Genomic DNA, 15,908 nt, shown 5'->3' with positions numbered 1-15,908 from the left:
ACATTGTGGTGGGGGAAAAAAGAAACACTTAATTTATACTCCCCAGGGGAAATAGAGAGGAAGGTCTTTAAAAAAAAGAAAAAGTCTAGAAGGGAGGCAGTAGCTACCATGATGGTGGATACAGTGTGAAAGCCTGAAGGGAATGCAATACAGTGTAAGGCACCACGCCTCCCATGAAGTGGGGAGCCTCTCTGAAGCCAAAGGGGCTCCATGTGGGAGCAAAGGTGTGCCCATATGCAACAAGCTGCAAGAACAGGCCTATGGGCCCAGTCATGCTCCACTGCAGCAAATGGCAAAGGTCCCATTGACTTCAGCAGGAGTACTACAAGGTCCCAAAGGCACAAACCAGTACCGTAATATGATAATACCTAGTTCTTATATAGCAGTCATCAGCAGGAGCCCTCAAAACAATCAATGAACAGACAGAATGGTTTATGGGTGTTACCCCTCATATACTTCCTGGAACAAATAGGTGCATGTGACGGAGGTGTATAAACCCCACACTGGCAGTGATAGTGGCGCTGGAGAGCCCAATTAGCCCATTCTGACACCAGGAGGGGAAACAGGTCATTAAGAATTAGACCCCGCTGGGAAGAATCAGACTGGGTGGTTTCTATAAAGGAAAGGCCAAAAGCAAAGGAAGGACAGAAGGAAGAGCTCCAGTAAGGTATATAGCCTGGGACTAGCCCTGAGGAGAGAAGCAGTAGGGTGAAAAGGTTCTAGGAAACTGACAGAGAGACTGGGAACTTCCAAGAAGAGGTTCCTCAACAATAGACTGGCCAAATGCCACACAAGGAGTCAGGCTTCCCAAGAGAGAGGCTGGAAAGGTCTTAGTTGGTTAAACACAAGTCCCCAGAGGAGAGGGTGGCCTGGAGTCCTCTAAAGAAAAGGGGGATAAGAAAGCCTACCTAAGAAGAGGAGGCAAAGACTATAGAGCCCAGGCCAGGGTGGGGACTGATGATCTGATCTGGGGCCATGAGACTGTTGTCCTGTTCGACTCTTTGCTACCGTGCAAGGAGTGCAAATATCAACCATCTGGCTGGAGTAGTGAGAAGAGAACAACTGTTCCAGCACCAAACTGATGCCTGGCGGGGGTGGAGAGGGGAGTGAAGTGGAGTCACCAGAATGCCATGCCCCACCATGAGGGCATGCACTGATCAATAAGTTCAATCCATTACAGGGCTGATTTAAAAAAATACTTTGCAGAAGGTGGTGGCTTGGCACACGTTTGCTGGGAGTCTGTTCCCGGCATGAAAGGGTGAGGCTCAGGAGGCATGCAGTGGGCATTAGGCAAAAAAGGTGTGCAGCATCAGATGAGCAAAGGGAGCTGGGCTGGCAAGCTGTAAGAGAAGATCAGGGTAGACTTGTTAATACAACTTTGGAATCTTAAAAATCCACCTGTTCAGCATGGGATTTTCTGCCCTGAAAGATGAATTCTAGTAAATAGAGCAGAAGAAAGTAACTTACTTCCTGTAGGGCAGCTGGTATTTTAGCCTGATTCATATATCTGCCATGATAGTAGCTCACCACCTTGTGCAGTAACACAAAGGTAGGGAGACATCTCATCATGCTAACTGTATTGTCACTAACAGTATGATAAGAGTCAGCTGAGCCCCTGGAGCTTTGGGGAGAGGTTTGAAAATAGGAAAAGAAACTTTAATGCATGAAAACAGAGGAAGCCAGGCCAAACTGCCAAGAAATTGGGGGAGATGGACAAGGCTAGAGATTTTTGCCCTTTGACTTTCACTGGCGTCCATGAGAACTATATGGCTAAATCTCTGAATACAGCTCTTAAAACTGCACCCCTTGTTCGTTTCATGCCAGATGGCAGTGTATACATTCTCTTAATTACTCCCAGCCAGTGAGCTGTTCCATGTTACTCTGATCTTTTCTGATTGTCATCACAGAGTAAGCTATTTGTAAAGGCAGAGAGTTGTCTCATCTAGCAAAAGCTAATATCCTGAAAGGCTTCAAATGGTCCAAACATATCACAGAGTGACAGCTTAAAAAAAAACTTGGGGAAAACAATTGTCAAGATTTTTAAGCTAACAACTTCATATAATGTAGTACATTTAGGGTCAGTTTCTATGTTATGTTCTGGCCCCTTTGCACCACCTGCACAAAATACAAAGTCTGGATTTAATTCTCCAGCAGTGGAACTCCCCTCTGCTGTAAAGCTAGCTGGACCTGCCTCCTGTGCCATGTGCCGCTAGCACCAGGGCTCCACTACATTACACTGCTCCTCCACTCATGTAACGTCTGACAGCAGTGGTGTGAGCTAGGGCAGTCATTATGCTGATATAAATCATCTTGGGATCGAGCCAGTGCAGACCTATTTGGATTCTGGGTCACCCGCCCATGGCTAAAAGCCCCTCCCTCAGCCTAAGGGGAGGAGCTATTGAGCCAGGACAAGCAAGTGCAGAGCCAGGGAGGTATAACTGGCTCCTTGACAGCCCCCTCCTCCTTTGTTGTGTAGAGATTGACACATGGGAGACTATAATCCTATGAGTTGAATGCCTGAATTTGTCCTCTAGGTGTTCCACTTGCCCTGCAGCCTTTGGCAGAGACCTGAACACAATCCAGGAGCATAGCTAGTGATTTGAAATGTGTACACACGCTGCGGGGTCTATTTTCTTCCTCCACCACAGTATAAATACAAAAAGGCCTGATGAAGAAAATCCTTTGCTACAAATACGACAATGGTTGTCTCATAGGAAATGGTGTGCTGTCAGAGGCAGATGTGTGCCATGTAGATTAAAGATAAAGTCAACTGAAACCCCTGACATGCTGGGGGGATCAGCCTAAAAGTGAGAGGGCAGCTCAGCTCCAGGCCCATTTAGTTGGCAGTTGCAGCAGAAGCCAAGAACAAGTGGGCTAGTTAAACTGAGTGTCAGCTGTGGTGTTTGAGCTCACTAGTGATTGCATTTAGGCCACCAAACTGCTGTCCAGTGCTGACAATGTTGGATCACTACTGACCGGATCTGAACCAGAGACCTGGAATCACATGTGTAATTGAGAAGCAGGCTCCAGGTACAGCTAGGTTTATAGATGAGGAAAAAAAGTAAATCTTATGATTATCAAACCTCAGAAGAAGATTTAGAGGGGACTTCATGGAAATAATTATGTGTATGAAGTCTGCAGTGACTACCACTCAGTACCATCTTTTTACCATATCCCATAGAACAAGGAGAAGGAGTTCCCTCCAAATCTACAGGAATATTTATGACAAATAAAAGGAAATACGGCTTCACGCATCGCTGAATTTAGTCACAGGCAATCAGAATTCAGTACAGCAGTGGAATTTAAAGAGAAGTTGAATAATGTAACACCCAATACTATGTGTAGTTATACTGAGTAGGAAGGAGAGTAACCACATTTCATGCTTCGTGAGGGAAGCTGAGTGCTATGTGTCTGGAGGGTATCTTCCCCTCACCTCCTTCCCCACCCTGCCCAACGACAGTGCTGCACAAATAATCAGGTGAATTATGGGCTGTTTTTTTTTCCACATTCTGCTAGAGCATCTGGTATAAACCAGGGCTAGAAATAGGAGAGAGAATAGGATGGCCCATTGGTCTTCTATAACACAGAAAATCTTGTTTTCCTGTGTATGTTTATAACAAGGTGGCTTGCCCTGGTGCTGGAGAGCTTGAGACCTGCCAACCCTGATTACGAAGCTCCCTCAGAGGGGAATCAGGCAATTTCCTATAAAGAGCGGAAGGTGGCTGCAATAAGGGAGGGGGCTGGAGTGAGAGAAGCTTCCACAGGGAAGATGTTGAGAGCAGGGGAATTACTTCAGCTCGAAAGGGCTGGGAGAAGCCTGCTAAGGCAGGGACTCTGACCAGAGTGGGGGAGCTGCTGGAGGGAAGACTTTTTGTGTTTGGTTTTGAACTTTAAATGAATAACAGCCCTCCTTAGGTTTGATTTGTAAGTGGAGTGGAAAAGCCTGTGTAGAGTTTATTTGGGGATCCAAGAAGGGAAACTGAGGTGAGGGGCTGAATGCAGGGCTGCCCTGAGGCTACCAGAGGGCACTACCAAGTGACCACTCATCTACAGCGATGTATAACAAATAGGTGAAAAGGCATTTCAAAGAAAAATGTCCCAGCACATTTGAAAAAAGCTCTGCTCCCTTATGAGGTTCCTGGCTACTTCACTGTGGGGACTGCTGGATGGGAGACAGAGAGCTAATATGGAGCTGCTGCACATCCCTTTCTCCACCCCACACTACCCTCGTGAACTGTCCCTAAGCAAAGGACACCCTGACTCAGTTTGACTTGAATGGATAAAGCAAGGCAAGTTTTGCCTTTTTTTAAAAAAAGTGATATGATGCTTTGGTTTTAAAAACATCCTTCCTCCTGTCTTAAGAGACACCCACAAGTCACCCTTCCCCTTCTTTTCCCAAGGAGAGTAAGGCTCTTCCCTAGCTCAGCCACTCCGTGCTCCCCACCTGAGCTTGTGTGGCTGGAGTATGAAACGAACACCCACCAGAAGGGAGAAGTAAGGGAATCTCTGCTCACTGAGCTTGGAAGGAGACCCTAGAACCCCAAGAGGGAGAGAGGATGCTGACCAGGTAGTGAGAAGAGCAGGGAGTCCCTATGTGCCCAGGAGATGATGAGCCCTGCCTGACAGTGAGTGACCAGTGAAGTCTGTCTTTATAAACTACCGTATATATGTTTTCTGCAAAGAAGGGAAGTCGGAGAAGAAACTTCCATTCACCAGTTTGTCATTGATGCTGGCTCGTGACCTAGGCTGGCTCAGTGATCAATAGGGACTCTATGATGTAATGGAGGGTTGTGACATCAGGGGGCTGCTGGTTGGCTTGCCAGCAGGGGGTGCTTGTCGAGCCAATCATCCCTCACTCATTTAAGTAACACTCAGAATTAAGGTCATGCTGCTGCGCCTCAGACACCCTTGCATGAAAGTTTAAGATTTAAGGACCCAAAACAAGAATTGGGGGGGGAGGTTCTGTGTGGAGGAGGATTCTCCAAGCTGTCCTTCCCACATCGCTCCCCTCCATGCCATTAATTGAAGATGTCTGACAGGAGGGATTCAGAAAAAGAAAAACTCAGTACGCTTTCTGATGTGGCACAATTCAATTATGCCTTGAATCAGTTTCAGACACTGATTGGAAAAACAGTAGCCCAGAAGAGGGAGGAAAGATTAGGGATGTACATTAAAGATCAGGGTAAGAACCACTGTCTTTCTGATTGAAAAATTGTGTGATTTTGGAGTGGAGGCTGGGTGGCTACATGGGAGGGGACAGGATTCTACAGAAGACCCAAACTGGCATACAAGCCAGGGTTTGCCTTCCCCACTTTTAAGGGAAATATACAGATTGCGCTAAAAAAATATTTTTCCTAGCAAGCTAAAACCGACAGCAGTCTTATTATGGGCAGATTTTGTTACTGTGCCCTTTGCCCATCAAAACTTATTCTGGCTGGTGGCATCGCCTCCTGGTGATTCTCCATAATGTACTTAATTAATCTTTATGTAATGCTTTGTTTTTGAAGGAACCATGAATATGAACCAATTAATTGTGCAAGTCAATCAATCTCCATTATAATAAGTAACTCAACCTCAAGCAGCTTTTGGAGCACAAAAAATTCAGCTTTATCACAAAACTTCCTTTAGCCAGGACTGGGTGGAAAGTTAGCAGAATGCTGTCTTAACATCTCTAGGAGTGAGCCAGAATAGGGGAAGGAAAGTTTCTATGCCATACAAGTTGCCTCTCTCCCTGCAGATTTTCTAGGCTGCACTCTTTGGTTGTAAATTACTTGCCAACCCATGAGATTTTTGGAAATTAAGAAGGTTAAACAATTTTTGGCAGGGACGCTATAATAAATACAAGAAGAAAAATGGGAGCTTGAACATTAGTGATGCTGAAGGTAAAATAAGGACAGGAAACAGATGTGGTATCATAGAAATGTAGAGCTGAAATAGACCTCAAGAGGTCATTTAATCCAGTCACCTGTGCTGAGGACCAAGGAAACCTAGACCATCCCTGACAGCTGTCTGTCTAACCCAGTGTTTCTCAACCTGGGGGTTTAGAGGGGTCGCAAGTGCAGAGCTGGTATTGGGGGTGGCAAGAAAGGCAATTGCCTGGAGCCACAGGGGCGCCATGAAACTAAGTTACATGCCTCAGCCCCGTGGGGGTGGGACTCAGGCTTCAGGGGTACAGTAGTTTGGAAAGGTTAAGAACCACTGGTCTAACCTGTTCTCAAAAATCTCCAATTACAGAGATTCCATAGCCTCCCTTGGAAGCCTATTCCTGAGATTAATTACCCTTATCGTTAGAAAGTTTTTTATATTATATAATCTAAATCTTCTTTGCTGTAGATTAAGCCCATTACTTCTTGTCCTACCTTCAGTGGACATGGAGAATAATTCACCACCATCCTTTTTATAACAGCCTTTAACATATTTAAAGAGTGTTATCAAGTCCCCCCCTTTCTCAGTCTTCTTTCCTTAAGGATGAACAAGTCCAATTTTTGTTGTTTTTTAAACCTTTCCTCAAAGGTCAGGTTTTCTAAAGCTTTTATCATTTTTGTTGTTCTCTTGTCATCTATTTCTAATTTGTCCACATCTTTCCTAAAGTGTAGCACCCAGAATTAGACATAGTATGCCACGTTAGGCCTCACTAGTGCTGAGTACAGCAGGAAAATTGCCTTCCATGTCTTACATATGGCATTTCTGTTGATACACCCCAGAATGATATTAGCCTTTTTTGCAACTGCATAACATTGTTGACTCATATTCAATTTGTGATCCACTATAAATCCCAGATCCTTTTCAGGCGTACTACTGCCTACCCAGTTATTCCCCATTTTATAATTGGGCATTTGATTTTTCCTTCCTAAATTTGGTATTTTGTGCTTGTCTTTACTGAATTTCATCTTGTTGAATTCAGACCAATTCTCCAATTTGTCAAGGTAGTTTTGAATTCTTGTCCTCCAAAGTGCTTGTGACCCTTCCCAGCTTGGTGGTGTCATCTGCAAATTTTATAATCACACTCCCTACTCCATTTTTCCAAATCATTAATGAAAATATTGGTTAGTACTGGACCCAGGACTGACCTTGCGGCATCCCACTAGATATGCCCTTCCAGTTTGACAGCGAACCATTGGTAACTACCTCTTTGAGTACAGTCTTTAAATGACTTGTACATCCATCTTATTGTATTTTCAACTAGACCACATTTCCCTCGTTCACTTATGAAAATGTCATGTGTCAAAAGCCTTCCTAAAATCAAGATCTATCTCATCTACTGCCTTCTCCCATCCACTGGGACAGTAACCTTGTCAAGGAAGGAAATATGAAGAGAAACAACCATTCTCTAGTGTTCAACTTTTTTTTTTTTCTTCTTATTCTTGTCCCAATACAGATGAAATAGATTATGATAAGTTCTATGAGACAGTACAAAATCTCTTTGGTCCAGAAGTGAAGGATCAAGATGTTAAGACCTTTTTCAGGAAGATTAGCAACAACCCTGATGGAAGGATAGAATGGTGTGAGGTAAGGTGGGTTTTGTGTGTGCATGTGTGAGTGAGTGAGAGAGAAAAATGCCAGGTTAATTTATGCAAGTATGTAATCACTGATGCCATGGAATGAGAGTGGATTAATGGGGAATGCACATAATCAGAGTGACATTTCCATGTCATTCATTACTGCTTTTATAATTCTTTCATCTGCTAAAGGACAAAACACTTTTTTAAAAAAAGTATATGGCTTAGATGGAAAATTAGCTGAAGGTATTGTTCTGGTAGGTTTAGCGAATAAGGGATAGGTAAAATGAGGACTGGTTTAGGGCATCTTGTTTGTACTAATACAAACCTTTATCCAGGGTTCATAAAACCCAATAATAAATACAATTTTAACAAGCTGAGAAGGAAAGAGGAAGTATTTATTATTAATTTGGTAAAATACATTTACAGCCAACAGTCTTTTTTGCCTTTGGAAGAATGTCCCTAATGAAAACATGCACATTTCAGGTGAGGGGAAGGGAGCTGAATCTGTCCCTTGGAATTTTTCCCCTGTAAAATCTGCTATCACTTGAGGAGTTATTAAATATATCAGGGTCAGTTTCTCCAAAATGCTGAGCACCTGCTGCAAGATACTGACCAGCTAGCTCTCACTGATTGGGAGGGGTCAGGATCAGTTCTTTGCAAGTTTTGACCCTTTTGGTGTGGTGTGTAGGGGTACACTCATCATTGTTCAGGGTAGAATTTAACTGAGAAATACCGTGCTCCTAGGGGCAAAAATTAAGGCCAGGCTCTGGCTTCAAAAAAAATCTGGCTTCAATGGGAGTGGTACCTGTGTATGAGAATGCAAGGTGGGCCCACACTGACGTCCCTGAATGAGGATGTTAGTGCCCAAATGCCACTTGTAAAGGACTGGCCAGTTCTTGAGGGCCACCGCTGTTGATGCTAATCTGAGTGTTCAGAGGCAGATGTTTACGTTTCCTTTTAAGACACGTAGTTGAAAACAGGTTTACTGGGCCAAATTCGACCCTCTTTATAAACATATGAAAACCCTTTGGCATTGGAGGCGGCAGCTGTGGGGAGCCAGTTGCAGCTCCCCGACTCAGGGCCACACAGCCCCAGCTGTCTCTGTGCAGCCCTAATGTATACGCTGATGTGAAGCTTTTCAAGGACTTTATCCCAGTGAAGGATCAAGCATAGTGGATCTCCACTCAGCCCTGCCCTTCTCTTCTCTGTCCCACCCATGCTTTGTCCCTGATGTACCCCTTTCTTCCCCATTGTTGGAAGAGGGCAACTGGTGCAGGAGGTGATGGAGCTGTTTCCATCAGCTTTCTGCTGAGAGTTTTCCTGTGAGGAGAAAATTCTCCACTGACTATCTCCAGCCAATTTAAGGCCACTTAGCATGTCTTACTTGGCACAAAGTAGCCTTAGGGCTTGTCTACACTTAAACATGCTACAGCAGCACAGCTGCACCGCTGAAACACTTTAGTGTAGATACTACCTATGCTGATGGAAGGGGTTCTCACATCGGCATAGGTAATCCACCTACCTGAGAGTTGGTAGCTAGTTCAACAGAAGATTTCTTCCATCGACCTACCACTGGCTACACGAGACTTAGGTTGGCTTAACAACGCTTGCTCGGGGTGTGGATTTTTCACATTCCTGACCAATGTAGTTAAATCAACCTAATTTTCCAATTCCAGAGTGGTAGCCATGTTAGTCTGTATACAGCAAAAACAACGAGAGTCCTGTAGCACCTTAAAGACTAACACATTTCTGCGGGCATAAGCTTTCGTGGGCTGCAACTAACGTAGTGGGTTGCAGCCCATGAAAGCTTATGCCCGCAGAAATGTGTTAGTCTTTAAGGTGCTACAGGACTCTCGTAATGTTCTAGTGTGGACCAGGCCATAGTGGACTGCAGAATCCAGCGCTCTGACTCTAATAGGTTTGCATGACTGTATCTAAGGGCAAAATTTGGCTCACATTGTGTGTGCAATTCACAAAATCAGTCCCAGTGTTTGAGCAAATAGAGATGGCTCTTCAACCCCATCATGTATGATCATCCTGTTCCTCCATTTCAAATTCTCTGTGGTATCTGTCCATATAAAGACATGCCACTGTAGTGCTGATGAAAAAGATAAATTGGGAATGGATCACATGAAGACTGGGTGAGTTACAGTTGTGATATTTGTTCTGTTTGTGGTACAACAATAAGTCAGCTGAGTTTACGAACTAAACACCTTGGGCCATTGAAGTCAATGGTGCTACACTGTTTGAGACTTGCAGAGGAGCTAGCTTCTTGTCTGCTGGTCTTATTGAACCAAGACACGAGTCCATTGCATAGACACACACAGACACATATCACGTGTGCATCCTAATTGGCCAAATTCAAAAGCTCTGGTTTTTAAATGTCCGGTTTGCTTTCTTGTGTTGGGAGAGACTGCAGAGCTAGGATGCTATTCCTTTCCGAACTGCTATCCTCAAGCAGAGTTTCAGACGCTAGATTTTATACAATACAGCTTGATGTGATGTGTAGAGCTTGAAGCTGAAAGGCCTGAGTTCTATTCTTGACTCTTTCACTGACTTGCATTGTGCCCTTGGGCAAGTTGGCAAGCTTCATGAGCTCTGTAGCTCAGGTCTCCCATTTATGAAATGGGGATAAATCCTCCTTTAGTTACCTTAGGGGTGTCAGGAGGATTCATTAACTCTTATAGCAGGGATGAATTTGACTCTATAATTTGTAAATGGAAAGTATTATAGAAGTGGTGGCATTTTAACTGAAAAGTGCTTAATCATTTAATTGTAATGGTTATTACTGAGCCTATAGCAAAGTAGTATATGATTCTAAATAAAAATATGCATGGAAAATAGCTTTACAAGCAGCCATTCTGTGTAGGATGTCTAGCTTTTATGCTGCTGCAGCCAATCTATACCAACTGTACCCAGGACATCCTTTTACCATAAGATTTTTATCTTCCACTTGGACAACTACCAGACATGGGCATTAGGGACCTGATAATCTCCAGCAGTACAATGCCTTTCCTTGGATTGCACTGTCAACATTGGCTATATAGCCGCAGACTGCCCTTGTAGCCCAGAGCGACAGTGTTAAAAACTAAACCATATTATAAATTCAAGAGGCAGACTTCCTAGGAACCACTTTACTTTTGGGAACATCAAATGATGTTTAGTGACCTCTGAGCTACCTAGCTTTTAGCCTTTGATAAATTATTTGAAGATGTTCTGTATGCATTTCTATCTACCACCTTAGTGGCAATGCATTTGGTCCTGAGAGTCTGATAAAGAGCTTCCTACTTAGATTGATTCTATCACTGCCTGTCTTAAATATAAAATGATTTTGGTCAAAATTTTCTAGGTGCTTTTTTGTTTTTTGGGGGTTTTTTTTGGTGTTTTGTTTTGGCTGTCATTGACAAAAAATGGAAAAAAATACAGAAATATTTGGGGGGAAAAGAAACATTTAAATTTTTTTCTACAAAAAATAATGAGCATTTTTCAACCAGCTCTAACAGTAAGTGCTTGGGAAAGAATCCGGGTAGAAGTTGTCTAGAGAACTCTCTTCTTACCACTGAGAAGTATCAAAGGAGTGGAAAGGACTGGTTAGCATCTGGAAATAACCATTAGCAGGGGACAGCAGCCTGGTGGCATGACATAGAGTCATAGAGTTTAAGGCCAGAAGGGACCATTAGATCATTTGGTCTGACTTTCTGTATAACTCAGGCCATTACATTTCCCTTAGCTACCTCTGTATTGAGCTCGTCCTCCACAGTTATCCCTCTGCTGTACACCATAGTAGCTGGTGGCAGTGGGGAATAGTACTTCCTGTTCCAGAAAAGCACAGGCTCTGTACCATTCCAGCTGGAGGAGAATCTCTATTGTCTTTTGACAATAGAAGGTCTGTAACACAGTTGAGCCATTCCCAGTCCATCCCAGTAAAGGACAGCGGTATGCATAATACTTGCCAGTTCATTACAAGATATTGGGATTACCAAAGAAGCATGAGAATGTGACAAACTTGGGATAATTAATCAAAACTGTGTCCAATTGCAACCTGGGATAGAGGGTGTGACCCGTCCATGCCTAGGATAGCCCACCTGGAAATGCCAAGGTCAGGGCAGGCTGCAAAAAATAAAGCAGATTCTCCCAAACTAGGGCTAATACTGCCATTAGATTCACCAACCAGTCACAAACAGTTCTCCTGATTCCCCACACTGGTCACCAAGAAGCTAAAACAAAAAAATTACACAGCCCCCTTTACTACATTTCAGTCTCCAGTCTCCAATCAGCAACTAGGTTCAGTAAAGAGATAAGTTATTTAAAACTCTATTCCCTTTACCAAAATGTCCTCCTGACCCCAAAGGTCAATCACATTGCCAGGTCAATGTAAGTTTGGATCTTATCCAAAATACCACGCTGTCAGCCAATTCTTTAGTAACTAAAACTAAAGGTTTATTATAAAAGGAAAGAAACAAATGATAAGAAATGTGAAATGGTCAAAGCAATCAGATACATGCAAATGACTTTAAAAGTCCATATATATCAGATCTTCAGCAGAATTGTGGAGTTTGCAGGCTTGTACAGTCACTCTGCTGTACCTCCAGTACCTGGATGTGTCTTGGTCCTTTCTTTCACAGCTTCAGTTGCAGATGTGTTTATACAGAGGTAGGAAGCAGGAATGAAGACCATATGGGGAGGATGCAGTTCCCTTTTATAACCCTTTGTCATGTGGCTTGTCTCAAACACAGCCATGCAGCACATGGCATGGAAAAGCCTCAGAGTCTCCTGTCCCTACATGCCCTGGTGACTCATAAGGTGTAGCCCCTGGGTTCTGTCACTACCTTTGAGTTCCCTTGATGGGCCATTAAGCAGGCTTAGTGCTGCTGCCATAATCTGCGATGTCACCCAGAAACACAGCACAAGTGTTTGGATACAGCTGCATCATACATATTGAGAACTCAGTACAACACTGATACATACATATAATGTGCTTATCAATCTTAGCAAATTATAACCTTTCCATCGGTATCTGACATGGCATATCTCATACGAATTATTGTAATTTTGCAATAATGATATCAATAATATTATCAATTTACATTCCACCCAGTGTCACAGAGGGGAGGGTATATTTTATTGTGATTGCTGGTCACTATGCAGTTTATAGCTGCTTACTTGATCAGGGATACTCTGAAAGAGCATCTGGCCCTCTGGCTGCAGTTGAAGCAAGAGTACAAAAACCCTTGCTGGATGCAGATTTTAAACATCTATGCTACCCAATTAGTGTGCCACCAGCACAACTGCTGTCTGAAGGTCCCAGACCTACAAGCATTCCTCAGGAACATTATAGTTAATGCCAGCATTTGAATTCATTGTGTGAGAGCAGACATTCATAAAAAACTACCAACTGGAGAACACAGGATCTGGTGACTTGTATATTTGTACCTAGGATTCTTAAGATTCCTGTTAATCTGGGGTAAAGTAGTATAATGTAAAATTGAATTAACAGCTCATTTCATAGACAGCACTTGGAGATGGAGATCACAAATTGTACAGGATACTGTGGGAGGAAAATTTGAGATTTTAAAATGTCTCCACTCTTAAAAGAAGGTTTATTTTTCCTTGCAAGAAATTATGTGCTGACTAATAATACAGAATAGCTAGAAAGTCACCCCAGCAATCAACTATGAAAGTGGCTATTTGTAATTATGTGATAACTGGAAATTGAAGGAATTAGAGAAATGAAAGTCCTCTTGGTGCTATTTCATCCAGGTTCAGCCATAAGCAGCATTCTTTGAAATATAACACTGCACTGAAAAGCTGCAGTGAAGTCTAGCCTGAAATCTGCTGATAATGTGAATGATACGCTATCTGTACACCTTGGAGGACTTTATAAATGATAGCGCATACCAGGACAATAATGTAGGAAAAGTATCATGTGGAGACTGGGTAAAAAATGGAAGCAAGAGTATTACCATTGTAATGACCTTCAGTTTATTGTCTGAGCCCAACCCTCCTTATGTCCACTGTAACCCATTCTTAACTGAGTTAAGCCAAACTAGAGTTATAGCCAAAGGAATCCACAGTCATTTTTGATCTCTCATCATCATGTTTAAAATGATAGGACCAACTCATAAACATTTCTCGGTTGATTTAAACAGGTTGGATACGGCTTTAGTAGGGTCCAATGATTTGGGCATCGTTCCAACATTATTAGGCATAGGAGGTATTGTTTGTTTTGTTTTGATTGACATCAGCTGTTTAGGGATGGCTGTAAGGCAGGTAATTCTGGAGAGAGGCAGTGTTCTCTAGTGATTAGAGAAGGGGACTGGAAACCACAACTCTTGGGTTCTCCTCCTAGTTCTACCACTGGCTTGCTCTGTGACCTTTCACAACCCTGGCTCCTGTTCTGTCTCCACTCTGTCCACCTCCCACACCTTTCACAGTCACCCCTCCATCCTTTTGCACTCTCCCCTTCAAGTCTCACATCCACCCCCAGCTTTCTCCTCTTCCTTCTATAGCTGCTTCGTCTCTTTCTCCCTGCAGGTTCTGGCTCTCAGTGAAATATGGATGGCCCTCTGTTGCCATCCAGGGACACAGGGACCATCACTCTTTGCATCCTCTCTCTCAGCAGTGATTTCACTGTGACAGGATCCCCAGGGTACAACCTGGAACTGTGGGACCACTGTGCCCTCTTAACTCACCAGCCTGGGCTGGCTTTCACAAAGCTATGTCAGTGACAAGCAGCCAACCCCTCCAGGCATTGTGATCACTCAGCCATCAGCAGGTGGAACCCCACACCCAGGAAAATTGCATGAATGCTCTCTAAGCCACTCGTGAATAATAATACAGCGAGAGGCACCAGCAGATCACCCCAGCCTTGCACCCCAGAAATAGACCATCTTGCATTGCTCAAGACTCCCTGGGGCAGTGCAAGCTCATTAATTAGTTTACCACTTCGTCAAAGGAAAGTGGACATGCACCAGCCTTTGTAATCTGAACCGAGATTTTCTGAGCACTTCAACCAAAAATACACTGTTTTAGGTAAAATATAAAAAAGATAGATTTTAACTGATTATAAGTAATAAGCATGGAGATCAAAGTTGATTACATAAGAAATAAAAATAAATTCTACTGACTCAGCAAGATTTGAATCAAGCAGTCTCTTGCCCCAATAGATGTTACAGGGAGCTCACAATTCTTGATACACAGGCTGGATTCCCTTCCCAGTCTGGGACCAATCTCCCCAGCTCAAAGTCTTTGTCTTCCAGACATTCTTCCAGGTGTTGTGATGGAGGAGGAGAGAGGTAAGTGATGATGTCACTGCCCCTCTTTTATACTTTCATCTAGCTGCTAGAAAGATCATTGCTTTAGCATGGGGGTTAGGCCGCCCCCATTGCGGATCTGCGCTCTCTGAGGATTCTCTGGGAGAGTTGATTCATCTTGACGGGCCATCAGCATCTGTATGGCCAGCGATAGTTGTTCCTTTGTTGCCAGTGAAAGGCTGGCTGTGGGTGTTCCCCCTCATGCCTATTTCAGTACAAAACATATAGCAATACTTCATAACTTCACATACAATGATAGTATACACAATCGTACAGGATAGCAATGTTCAGTGGATCAAGACATTTTAAATGATACCTCACAAGGCATACTTTGTACCAAACATATCATAATCATATCACAGTGGTGAATATGGGAGTTCAGGGTGCTACTTTGAGGTATAGAGTGTCACATTTACACATTCAGATAGTCTCTACTATCAATGACTCTCCAGTCTACCGCTGCACTTCTAATCTGTCTCTGACATCCCCTCCTGGTTGCATTCCCATCAGCTTCAATTTTGCCTTGACAAAACAGAGCACCTTCCCTCCCAACTCCTTCCTTTCTCAGTCTCTGACAACCTCACCATCCTCCCTGTCACTCAAGCCTACAGTCTGGGATTCTGTCTTTGACTCCTACTCTCCCTCAGGTTGAGGGGTAGAAGTGGAGAATTGGCACTTGAAACCCCTCATTTGAACAGTAGTGAATGTGTACACAAATTGTATGTGTGAGGTTTGTCCCTCTTTGTATGTCACTTGCAAGCACTTTGAGGTGGGCATTGGGTGTTTGTATGTGTTTGGACAGCATCTTACCACAAATCCTAATCTACACTAATATTTGTTGCCATGCTAGCATGGGTAAGGCTACTACGGGGATGTCTACATGTGCTGTAAGCAGACCTTGGACTGCAATGTAGATGTAGCTAAAAGGGGGCCCAGCTGGGATTGGGACCTCTGAGAGCTACTGCCATATAAATATTAAATAAATCAACACATTCAGTTATAGCTCTTCAGCCTGAAACAAGTCTTTCCATGTTTCCTGGAAAGGTTGTACTCCAGTACTGGAAATAATCAAGGGATTTAATCAATTTTTAAA

The 15,908-nt window shown here is 43.4% G+C and overlaps 1 protein-coding gene across 1 annotated transcript in view; it reads left to right on the top strand.

Moving 5' to 3' along the window:
* The first annotated feature begins 5,028 nt into the window (after positions 1-5,028).
* WDR64 (WD repeat domain 64) overlaps positions 5,029-15,908 on the top strand; it is a 119,689-nt gene continuing 108,809 nt past the window's right edge. The window contains exons 1-2 of the mRNA XM_067535893.1: positions 5,029-5,182; positions 7,379-7,509. Coding sequence (XP_067391994.1) covers positions 5,029-5,182; positions 7,379-7,509 — 285 coding nt within the window. The remainder of the gene's footprint in view (positions 5,183-7,378; positions 7,510-15,908) is intronic.

The sequence above is a fragment of the Emydura macquarii genome, unplaced genomic scaffold (assembly GCF_026122565.2).
Source record: "Emydura macquarii macquarii isolate MOO-44397 ecotype Brisbane River unplaced genomic scaffold, CSIRO-AGI_Emac_v2 contig_3517, whole genome shotgun sequence".
NCBI classification, from domain to species: Eukaryota; Metazoa; Chordata; order Testudines; family Chelidae; genus Emydura; species Emydura macquarii.
The sequence above is the reverse complement of the archived record's forward strand: the minus strand, read 5'-3'. Positions and strand labels throughout refer to the sequence as shown.